Consider the following 13,243-nt stretch of genomic DNA (forward strand, 5'->3'; position numbering starts at 1 on the left):
CACCTCCGGCCGTGCACACCACTGCTCCTTCCCCTGTGTCAGCTGATAGTCAGCCCCCTGCCCAGGACCCTGGCACAAAAACCCCATCGTCGCCTCCACGATCCTCCACAGCATCCACCAGCGTTCAGCTCTCCATACCCCAGACGCTGGAGCAGAAACGTAAATATAGTGCAACCCACCCGCACGCCCAAGCCCTTAATGTCCACATCTCCAGATTGCTTAGCCTGGAGATGCTGCCCTATAGGCTAGTAGAGACCGAGGCCTTTCGCAACCTCATGGCGGCGGCCGCCCCTCGGTATTCGGTCCCCAGCCGCCACTACTTTTCCCGATGTGCCGTCCCAGCCCTGCACCAGCACGTGTCAGACAACATCATCCGTGCCCTGACCAACGCCGTTTCTGACAAGGTCCACCTGACCACGGACACGTGGACGAGTGCTGCCGGGCAGGGCCACTATATGTCGCTGACGGCACATTGGGTTAACTTGGTGGAGGCTGGGACCGATTCTGACCCTGCGGCTGGTCATATACTGCCGACGCCGAGGATTGCGGGGCCTACCTCGGTCCAGGTGTTTCAGGCCTACTATGCCTCCTCCTCCTCCCACCCCTCCTCCACCTCCTCCTCCGAACTACCATCCGTGGGCATGGCGCCATCAGTCGCTAGCTCTAGGCACAGCAGCAGTGCCGTCGCTAAGCGACAGCAGGCGGTGCTCAAACTGCTGAGCCTAGGCGATAAAAGGCACACCGCCCAAGAACTATTACAGGGCATCACGGCGCAGACTGATCTGTGGCTGGCACCGCTGAACCTGAAGCCAGGCATGGTTGTGTGTGACAACGGCCGTAACCTGGTGGCGGCTCTGCAACTCGGCAGACTGACACATGTGCCATGCCTGGCCCATGTGTTAAATCTGATAGTTCAGCGTTTCCTCAAGACATACCCCAATCTGTCTGATTTGCTCACGAAGGTGCGCCGCATCTGTGCGCATTTCAGGAAGTCCAGCACAGATGCTGCCACTCTCAGGGCAGCGCAGCGCCGCCTCCAACTGCCCGCTCACCGACTGTTGTGCGACGTGCCCACGAGGTGGAATTCAACATTAACCATGTTATCCAGAGTTTACCAGCAGCGCAGAGCGATTGTAGACTGCCAGATGTCAACTTCCACCAGAACTGGTAGTCATGTCAGTCAGCTTCCTCAAGTCTACAATGAGGAGTGGACGTGGATGTCTGATATCTGTCAGGTGCTGAGTAACTTTGAGGAGTCAACACAGATGGTCAGTGGCGATGCCGCCATCATCAGCCTCACCATCCCGCTGCTTGGCCTGTTGAAAAACTCTCTGATCAGCATGAAGTCGGAAGCTTTGCGCTCGTCACAAGAGACGGGGGAAGAAGATTCCCTTGTTGATAGCCAAAGCACCCTTAGGTCTGTTTCTCAGCGCATATCGGAGGAGGTGGAGGAGGATGAGGAGGAAGAGGAGGAGAATGTTGGCGAGACACAAGAGGGGACCATTGTTGAGTCCTTCACTGTTCAGTGTGTATGGGCAGAAGAAGAGGAGTTGGAGGAGTTGGAGAAGGAGGAAATGGACAGTCAGGCCAGTGAGGGGAGTGAATTCTTACGCGTTGGTACTCTGGCGCATATGGCAGATTTCATGCTAGGCTGCCTATCCCGTGACCCTCGCGTTCAAAGAATTTATTCCAGCACCGATTACTGGGTATTCACTCTCCTGGACCCACGGTACAAGCAAAATCTTTCCACTCTCATCCCTGGAGAGGAAAGGAGTGTGAGAATGCATGAATACCAGCAGGCCCTGGTGCACAAGCTGAAACACTATTTCCCTTCTGACAGCGCTAGCGGCAGAGTGCGTAGTTCTGCGGGACAAGTAGCGAGGGAGAGTAGGCGAACAGGAAGTTTGTCCAGCACTGGCAAGGGTACGCTTTACAAGGCTTTTGCCAGCTTTATGTCACCCCAGCAAGACACTGTCACCTGTCCCCAGTCTCGGCAGAGTAGGGCTGATCTTTACAGAAAGATGGTGAGGGAGTACGTAGCTGACCATACCATCGTCCTAAATGATCACACAGCTCCCTACAACTACTGGGTTTCAAAGCTGGACATGTGGCACGAACTGGCGCTGTACGCCTTGGAGGATCTTGCCTGCCCTGCCGCTAGCGTGTTGTCCGAGTGGGTTTTCAGTGCAGCTGGTGGCATCATCACCGATAAGCGTACACGCCTGTCGACTGACAGCGCTGACAGGCTGACGCTTATTAAGATGAATAAAGCCTGGATTTCTCATAATTTCCAATCTCCACCAGGTGAAGGAAGCTCAACCTGAATAATTTATCCACTCCTCCTCCTCCTCATTTTCCTCCTTCTCCTCCTCTTTGTACACTAAAGCAGAGGAAACTGGCTATTTTTTGACAGGGCCCACTGGCTCTAGCTATAGTACTTTATGCATTTAATTTTTCTGGAGGGCCACCTACCCGGTCCTCTGTTTTAAACAATTTTTGGGAGTGCCACATACAGGCACTCAATCTATTCAATTTTTCTGGAGGGCCACCTACCTGCTCCTCTGGTTTGAAAACTTTTTTGGACTGCCACATACAGGCACTCAATCTATTCCATTTTTCTGGAGGGCCACCTACCTGCTCCTCTGGTTTGAAAACTTTTTTGGACTGCCACACGTTGTCTCCATTGCTACCTCCAAAAGTCGTCCATATAGCTGCCTCCATACATCGTCCCCTTATCAAACGAGGTGTGTCAGGCAGAAATTTGGGTTGTTTTCATGGATTCCACATCAAAGTTGTTAACTTTGTCGCCACCCTGCTGTGTTATCCACAAAATATACTGGCAAACTTTTACCATTTAGGGATATTATTTCAGCGCTTCTTGCGCATCTGTTTACATTCCCCTCACCCGCCATATCCCAAACTTATAAGAACGCTACTACACTTAACTTGGTGCAGGCTGGGTCTGACCCTGGGACTGGTCATATACTGCCGACGCAGAGGATTGCGGGGCCTACCTCGGTCCAGGTCTCAAAGGCCTACTATGCCTCCTCCTCCTCCGAATTACCATCCGTGGCCATGGCGCCATCAGTCGGTAGTTTTAGGCACAGCAGCAGTGCCGTCGCTAAGCGACAGCAGGCGGTGCTCAAACTGCTGAGCCTAGGCGATAAAAGGCACACCGCCCAAGAGCTATTACAGGGCATTCCACATCAAACTTGTTAACTTTGTCGCCACCCTGCTGTGTAATCCACAAAATATACTGGCAAACTTTTATCATGTACCGATATTATTTGAGCGCTTCTTGCTCACCTCCTTTGGTTCCTCTCTGCCACCCATTGGTTTGAAGCCTGAGTCCATTTAGGGTATGTCGCCATGCCACTCTCTAGCCTGCCGCTGCTGCCGCTGCCTCTGCATGCCGTCCTCTATAGTGTCAGGGTCAATTATTGGATGTTTTACATGCTATCTAGCTTCATTCTGTCACTCTGTCATGGCCATGCTGTTGCCCATAATTTTGGCATCATGGTACGATTAAGCAGCCTCAGAGGCATCCATGCATGCTGCCCCTGCTGTTTCCTGTCCATTTCCGTGGTGTTTCCATCCTTTTCTGAGGTTTCGAGGTGTTTGGCCAAGCTTCCCTGTGCAGAGCCTTGCTCGAGTCTCCCATTGACTTCAATGGGGCTCGTTATTCGAGACGAGCACTCGAGCATCGGGAAAAGTTCGTCTCGAATAACGAGTACCCGAGCATTTTAGTGCTCGCTCATCTCTAGTTTTTAACTTGTTTTTTTCAATGGCCATATTTTGTGTTACAGTAATACAGTTTATACCATTGTCTTACTGATGCTAGTGTTACTGTGTGTGATTTACTGTTCACGAGTATTTTTGGTCCTACATATTTATATTGGTACTAATACCTATATATACTGCGGTCATGTGCTGTGAATACATATATACAGGGGGCATGTGCTGGGATTACCTATACACAGAGGTTATGTGCTGGGGTTACCTACATACTGGGGTCATGTGCTTGGAGCACTCATATACTAGGGTGATGTGTTAGACTACCTATATATTGGGAACACATTATGGACTACCTATATACTGGGGTCATGTGCTGGGACTACCTATAACGTGGGGGCATGGGTTGGGACTACCTATACTAAGGGGCATGTGGTGGGCCTACCTATATACTGGGGGCATGTGCTGGATTACCTATATATTGTGGGCATGTTCTGGACCAACTATATATTGGGGGCATGTGCTTTAGTACCTATATACTGTGACTACCTGCTGGGACTACCTATATAATGGATGCATGTGCTGGGGCTAACTATATACTTGGGTATTTGGTGGGACTACCTACATACAGGGGGAATTTGCTGGTACTACCTATATACTGGGTGCATGTGCTGGGTTTACCTACATACAGGGGGCATGTGCTGGGACTACCTATATACTGGGACATGTGCTGGGGTTACCTTTATCCTGTGGTCATATACTGGGACTGCCTACATACAGGGGGAATTTGCTGGGACAACCTATGTACTATGGTTAATTGCTTGACTACCTATATACTGGGGGCATCTGCTTGGACTACCTCTATACCGGGGGCAAGTGCTGGTACTACCTATATACTGGCGGCATGTGCTGGCTTTACCTATATACAGGGGGCTTGTGCTGGGACTACCTATATACAGGGCGAATTTGCTGGGACTACCTATATTCTAGGGTTATTTGCTGGACTACCTATATACAGGGGGCTTGTGCTGGGACTACCTATATACAGGGCGAATTTGCTGGGACTACCTATATTCTAGGGTTATTTGCTGGACTACCTATATACTGAGGGCATGTGCTGGGACTGAGGGGCAGGGGCTTTGGTAGGGTCGTAAAAGATTTGGGGCACAAGCCCCAGTGATACGTACCAAATTACATGTAGTTGCATCCCCTCCTTTACATACCTCCCCCTATGCGCTTGCACCTTACACTGTACTTAAAATCCACTGCAAAGCTACAGAAAACATAGTTGAAGTACCTACCTGATATATCCGGTAACAGCAATGTATATTCCACATATTCTCCAAGACTTTGCGGTGACCCTATGGAGATTAGCACACAGACCTCTTATGTTCTGAACTATTTCTATTGTCCCTAAATCTGTTTCCTCTAAACATCATTCTTCTACCCCTAATGAGATGGTGGAGGTCATGAGATGGTGGTGGTCATGAGATGGTGGTGGTCATGTGATGGTGGAGGTCATGTGATGGTGGTGGTCATGTGATGGTGGTGGTCATGTGATGGTGGAGGTCATGTGATGGTGGTGGTCATGTGATGGTTGTAGTCCTGTGATGGTGGTGGTCCTGTGATGGTGGAGGTCATGTGATGGTCTGGGGGTAAAGGGGGAGATTTGTACAAAGGTATTTGGAATTAGGAAGACTATCACTCCATTATACAGCGCCATACCCTGTGTACAGCGCTCGATTGGAGCCAATTTCATCCTACAATGAACCAAAGCCGACGAAAAAATAAAACAGTAACATGAACTATTTAGAGAAGAAGGAGCTGGCATCTATCTGTAATGGAGGGGCCCTGCCACCAGATCTCAGCCCCACTGAGTTGTTGTGGGAACAACTTGACTGTATGGTCCACTAAAAGTGTACCCATCAAGTCAATCCAACTTGTGGTAGGGGCCTCTGGAAGCTTTCTCCAGATTACCTCAGCATATTAAAGGACATCTACCACCAGGATGAAGGATTGTAAACCGAGCACTGACAAACTGGTGTGTCCCCTCTGGCAGGATCTGCTCTTTAAGCTTCTTATGACCTGTTTTTTACAATAAAAGGCTTGTAAAATGATCCATAGATGTTAATGGAGCCTGGAGCCCTTGAGGACTATTTGCATCATTTTTAAAGACTTTAAAAAAAAAAACAGGGAATAAGAAGCTGTAAGAAGAACAGATCCTGCCAGAGGGGGCACACAGCTAGCTGAGTGAAGTTGAGCCCCCAACCATGTTTACTTCTTACAATTGAATTGAGTGGACCATTGATTGACATATTATTGGTGCCTACTTCTTCCCCATAATTACGTGTTAACTGCCATTGTTCTGACAGGCTATTAAATTGTCAATGTATTTACGCATATAAGCTGTTTGTGTCCTTCTAAAAAAATGTAAAAAAAATTGAGTCCTTCTATGCAAAATTTTCATATGAATGTACTTCTTTTCATGAAGTGGGCGTGGCTTCCTGGTTGTGACATCAGCTAAGGGCAGAGCACTGAGGGCATTCACGTGAACGTGCACAAACAGCCCAGCCAATCAGAACACAGAATTCTCTTCTGCTTGTACAGATATCTAGTGCAGGGCAAGGAAGCTGACAGCGCAGATCACTGTACCCCTGCATCTTATGCAAATATGTTTTCAAATCATAGGAATGGGAAAACAATACCAGCTTTTGCTACCTTGGAAGGCAGCCCCCTTAACACCAAGCATGGCTGATGAAAAGCCTAAGAAGATGCTTCAGTGTCGATGTCAGTGGTCAGATCATCAGTAACACAATTCAATATAAAAAACTAAAAAAAAACTATCCCAAACAAATAGATAACAGACCAGATACCCTCATTACTCCTGAGCCCAGAATAGTTTCTGTTAGTTCTATGTAGCACAGTCTGCTGTGAGAGGAAAGAAAAGAGGAGTCTGTCTTAGTCTAGGAAGCAGAGGTGTCTCTGACAAGCTGCCTGACACCTTGGCCAGTCAGGAGACTAGGCCCAGAGCAGAGCTCCACATCCCTACAAGCCCATCCTGAAGCTACTTCATCAGGCTCTCTGCACGCCTTCCTCAGGATCTCAACTCCAACTAGCTACCCCCAACCAGGTGGTGTTTTGCTGCTATTAAGTCTGTTGACTGTTTCAATAAAGATCTTTATGTGATTCTTCCCCAAAGTTCCTCTGAGTGATCTCTAGATCCAACTGTACACCATCACAGGCTCCACAATCCTTCATCCCCAGGGATCCCTATATACACATACCGAGGTTGCCCAGGGAAAAACCTACTCTCCCTCCATTTTCTTGCACACACTACCTACTGGAGACGTACCAGGCCATGGAGGAGGCCTCCATTCCCGGATACCGAGCACCGTGAACATCACTGCCGACAAGGCCGCATTGCCGGCCACTCTGGTATTCAGGAACCCACCTTCCTTCAGCCACTGAAAAAGGACCAGCCCGGTGGGGGTTGTTGCACTTCTACTCCCATAATACTTACTCCTTACTTCTGGACGCTGCTACTATTGTAGTGGAGGGAGGACGTCATAGTAAGACACATGGAGATCTGCTGCCTCCAGGAGATTATATTATATATCATCTTCCTCTATAATAAGGTATAAGGAGAGAAGAGACTGAACCTGCAGACGCCTCATCAGACGCCGTCCACACCAAGACCACGAGGAGCAGAAGCTTCATCCTGCAAATGAGGAAACATCACATTTATATCAACTTCCCAGCGTATACCTGGGGCCATATATACAGTACAGGGTTATACTAGGGGCAAATATACATATCTCCCAACCACGACAGTCCTGGTTTTTCACCTCTGTCCCGCTGTCACAGGCAGCTGGGAGATAGTCCCGGATTTTCTCTCCAGGTCCCGCACTGGCTGGGTTAAATACATTTTTGCCTAGCCCGGGATTCAAAAACAGACAGTCTGCAGTCCATATGCCATAGAGACACAGATCCTCTATCCACTAAGCTATGAGCTCAGTGGTTGTCTATCTGAGGATTTTTGGTAACTAAGAGCTGTTATCTGCTACAGTTTTACTGTGACACAGACTTAATGCACTGATATATAGAGGGGGATCTTCTCAGAGATTATTATTGTAATGATAGAGACAATTATTATTAAATCTATAAAATTATCAAATTTTCTTATTTATAAAAATATTATAATATATATTTTTAAATAATTATATATTTATTTAATTATTAATAATAATAAAAATAATAACTGTCTCAATAAGTACAATAATAATTGATGAGAAGATCCCTCTCTATATACCAGTGCATTAAGTCTGTGTCACACTGTAACAGTAGCAGGTAACACTGTCCAGGTTCTGGGTTAAATTCCCAACCTGGGTAAAAGTTTTTTTATATTATTATTGAGAAGATGATTTTTATTATTAAAATACGGTAAAAATGTGGGGCGTGGCCAAGGAGTGCTTGGGGGGCCATATATACAGCACAGGGTAATACTAGGGGCACATATAGCAGGATATAGCAGTGTAATATATCTTCTGGGCACAGTATATACAGGGCACAGTGTATCTCTATATACTGGGGTCATATATACAGCACAGGGTAATACTAGGGGCACATATAGCAGGATATAGCAGTGTAATATATCTTCTGGGCACAGTATATACAGGCAGGGGTGAACCTAGCCTTTCTGCTGCCTGAGGCGAGCTATAAAAAGACGCCCCCCCCCCCCACTCCAAATATGTATTATATCAAGGAGTGTCAGGACCAGACCCAAATCATATTGGTTTAATTTGAAAATAAAGCAATGCAAAATACATAATAGCGTGCCACCATGTACTATATAATGCACACAGCGAGCTACCATAAAGAACAAAATACATACAACAATCTGCCATATAATTTAAAATCAATACATCATGCCACCATATATTATAAAATACATCCGGCGTCCTCCGTGTAATATATAATAGATACCATATAATACATACAGCGTGCCGCCATATACCATATAATACATACAGCGTGCCCCCATATACCATATAATACATACAGCGTGCCGCCATATACCATATAATACATACAGCGTGCCCCCATATACCATATAATACATACAGCGTGCCCCCATATACCATATAATACATACGGCGTGCTGCCATATACCAGATAATACATACAGTGTGCCCCCATATACCATATAATACATATAGCGTGCCCCCATATACCATATAATACATATAGCGTGCCCCCATATATCATATAATACATACAGCGTGCTGCCATATACCATATAATACATACAGCGTGCTGCCATATACCATATAATACATACAGCGTGCCCCCATATACCATATAATACATACAGCGTGCTGCCATATACCATATAATACATACAGCGTGCCGCCATATACCATATAATACATACAGCGTGCCCCCATATACCATATAATACATACAGCGTGCCGCCATATACCATATAATACATACAGCGTGCTGCCATATACCATATAATACATACAGCGTGCTGCCATATAATACATACAGCGTGCTGCCATATACCATATAATACATACAGCGTGCCCCTATATACCATATAATACATACAGCGTGCCGCCATATACCATATAATACATACAGCGTGCCCCCATATACCATATAATACATACAGCGTGCTGCCATATACCATATAATACATACAGCGTGCCGCCATATACCATATAATACATACAGCGTGCCCCCATATACCATATAATACATACAGCGTGCCGCCATATACCATATAATACATACAGCGTGCTGCCATATACCATATAATACATACAGCGTGCTGCCATATAATACATACAGCGTGCTGCCATATACCATATAATACATACAGCGTGCTGCCATATACCATATAATACATACAGCGTGCCCCCATATACCATATAATACATACAGCGTGCTGCCATATACCATATAATACATACAGTGTGCCTCCATATACCATATAATACATACAGCGTGCCTCCGTATACCATATAATACATACAGCCTGCCCCCATATACCATATAATACATACAGCCTGCCCCCATATACCATATAATACATACAGCCTGCCCCCATATACCATATAATACATACAGCGTGCTGCCATATACCATATAATACATACAGCGTGCCCCCATATACCATATAATACATACAGCGTGCTGCCATATACCATATAATACATACAGCGTGCTGCCATATACCATATAATACATACAGCGGTATGCTGTATGTATTATATACTATATGGCGGTATGCTGTATGTATTATATACTATATGGCGGTATGCTGTATGTATTATATACTATATGGCGGTATGCTGTATGTATTATATGTATATTGTATGTATTGGCGTGCCGCCATGTTATATAAAATACACACATTGTGCCGCCATATACCATACAATACATACAGCGAGCCGCTATATATATATATATATTATATATATATATATATATATATATATGACACAGTATACACACACACACACTCATACAGCATGTACACATATATACAGCATATATACTCATATAGCATGCATATACACACACTCACCAAACACATACAGTATAAACACACTTATATACAGTCATACAGTATACAAACACACACTAACCGTGCAGTGTATGCATGTATACAGAGATGCATATAAATATACATGTGTGTATATATATGTGTATATACATGTATACACATGTAAATTTATATGCATCTTAGGATATAATAAATACATACTTACCAAGACGGCGGCCGCAGACGGGTGAAGCAGACGGCCGGGAGAGTCGGGCGGGCCGCGGAGGCATGAGGCGGACGGCCGGGAGATGCGGGCTGAGGAGGCTTGAAGCGGGCGCCTGGGAGAGGCGGGCGGGCCGCGGAGGCGGGTGGCGGGCCGCGGACGAATGAAGCGTGCGCCCGGGAGACACTGGCGGGCCGCGCAGGTGTGAAGAAGGCGGCCGGTCCGTGGAGGCGGGCGGCCAGGAGTGGCGGGCCCTGGATGGGTGAAGCGGGCGGCTGGGAGATGTGAGCAGGCCGCGGAGGTGTGAGGCGGGCGGCCGGAAGTGGCGGGAGAGGTGGGCGGGCCGCGGATGCATGAGGCGGGCGGGCGGTCGCGTCGCGGACAGGGGAGGCGGGCCACGGATGGGAGACGTCGGCCGGCCAGAGGCAGAGGGGGGCGGACCACGGACTGGAGAGGCGAGCCGGGGGTCCGGGAGAGGAGGGTCAGAAGGCGGCCGCAGACAGAAGGGGCCGAGCTGCGGTGAGTGACCTGCCTGATGCCGCCCTACCGTCCACCAGGAGGCGCCGCCTGAGGCGAGTTTCTCAACTCGCCTCATGGTAGGTGCGCCCCTGTATACAGGGCACAGTGTATCTCTATATACCGGGGTCATATATACAGCACAGGGTAATACTAGGGGCACATATAGCAGGGTATAGCAGTGTAATTTATCTTCTGGGCACAGTATATACAGGGCACAGCGTATCTCTATATACCGGGGCCATATATACAGCACAGGGTAATACTAGGGGCACATATAGCAGGATATAGCAGTGTAATATATCTTCTGGGCACAGTGTATCTCTATATACTGGGGTCATATATACAGCACAGGGTAATACTAGGGGCACATATAGCAGTGTAATATATCTTCTGGGCACAGTATATACAGGGCACAGTGCATAGCTCCCAACTGTCCCGATTTTGACGGGACTTTCCCGTTTTTCGTACCTCTGCCCCGCGTCACGGGCAGCTATGAGATTGTCACGGATTCTCCCCCCAGGTCCCGCTGCTGTGTCCGCATAGTAAATACTTTGAAAGTCTGAACTCACAGTACAGAATGGCTTCTACAGACATCGGGAGGGAATCCTTTTCAGAGAAGTGTCGGCTTAGCTGAGAGAGCAGGGACCACGTCATCAGCTTCAGATCAGTATCTGTCCATATATGGTCTCCAGGGCTTCCCCAGACACAAGCTCTTTATATAATTAAATTACATAAAGTTTTGGCCAGGCTGAGATTCGAACCTAGGACCTTGTGCACCATAGACAGGAGCTTAACTAACTGAGCTATAAGCCCAGGGATACAGAGCTGAGGATTTCTGGTAACTAAGACATGTTATCTGCCATTTACACTGTGACACAGACTAATGCACTGATATATAGAGAGGGATCTTCTCAGAGATTATTGTAATTATTGAGACTATTATTATTATTATTATTATTATAAATTTTATTATTTTTATTATTATGGAGATGATTATTAATAATGGTAAAAATAATAATAATCATCTCCATAATAATAATAATAATCATCTCCATAATAATAATAATAGTCTCAATAATTACAATAATCTGAGAAGATCCCTCCCTATATACCAAGGCAGTATATAGTCATAGTTCTTAGTTACCAAAATTCTCCACTTGTTAATCACTGAGGCTATAGCTCAGTGGGTTGAGGCGCTGTGTTATTATTGTACATGGACACTGCAGGTTCTGGGTTCAAATCCCAATGAGGATAATTTTTTTTTTTTTTTTTATTGAGATGATTTTTGTTATTATAATATGGCTAAAATTTGGGGCGTGGCCAGGGAGTGATTGGGGGTGTGGCTTAGGGGGATCGCTACGCGTGCCGCCATTTTATCCCTCTTTCCTTTTCACAAATGTTGGGAGGTATGCACAGTGTATCTCTATATACCGGGGCCATATATACAGCACAGGGTAATACTAGGGCACATATAGCAGGATATAGCAGTGTAATATATCTTCTGGGCACAGTATATACAGGGCACAGTGTATCTCTATATACCACGCCATATATACAGCACAGGGTAATACTAGGGCACATATAGCAGGATATAGCAGTGTAATATATCTTCTGGGCACAGTATATACAGGGCACAGTGTATCTCTATATACCGGGGCCATATATACAGCACAGGGTAATACTAGGGGCACATATAGCAGGATATAGCAGTGTAATATATCTTCTGGGCACAGTATATACAGGGCACAGCGTATCTCTATATACCGGGCCATATATACAGCACAGGGTAATACTAGGGCACATATAGCAGGATATAGCAGTGTAATATATCTTCTGGGCACAGTATATACAGGGCACAGCGTATCTCTATATACCGGGGGCCATATATACAGCACAGGGTAATACTAGGGGCACATATAGCAGGATATAGCAGTGTAATATATCTTCTGGGCACAGTATATACAGGGCACAGCGTATCTCTATATACCGGGGCCATATATACAGCACAGGGTGATACTAGGGGCACATATAGCAGGATATAGCAGTGTAATATATCTTCTGGGTACAGTATATACAGGGCACAGCGTATCTCTATATACCCGGGGCCATATATACAGCACAGGGTAATACTAGGGGCACATATAGCAGGATATAGCAGTGTAATATATCTTCTGGGCACAGTATATACAGGGCACAGCGTATCTCTATATACCGGGGGC

The 13,243-nt window shown here is 46.3% G+C and overlaps 1 protein-coding gene across 2 annotated transcripts in view; it reads right to left on the reverse strand.

Annotated features, from left to right (window-relative positions):
* LOC140122766 (fucolectin-like) overlaps positions 1-13,243 on the reverse strand; it is a 40,321-nt gene that overhangs the window by 16,678 nt on the left and 10,400 nt on the right. The window contains exons 2-3 of one of the 2 annotated variants that reach the window (XM_072143962.1): positions 7,392-7,450; positions 5,034-5,093 (exon numbers count right to left, since the gene is read on the reverse strand). In XM_072143962.1, the coding sequence (XP_072000063.1) occupies positions 5,034-5,093; positions 7,392-7,449 (118 nt within the window). In that variant the 5' untranslated portion in view covers position 7,450. The remainder of the gene's footprint in view (positions 1-5,033; positions 5,094-7,391; positions 7,451-13,243) is intronic. The other variant, XM_072143963.1, reaches the window with a different exon arrangement.

Source organism: Engystomops pustulosus, chromosome 3, assembly GCF_040894005.1.
Source record: "Engystomops pustulosus chromosome 3, aEngPut4.maternal, whole genome shotgun sequence".
Classification (NCBI taxonomy): domain Eukaryota; kingdom Metazoa; phylum Chordata; class Amphibia; order Anura; family Leptodactylidae; genus Engystomops; species Engystomops pustulosus.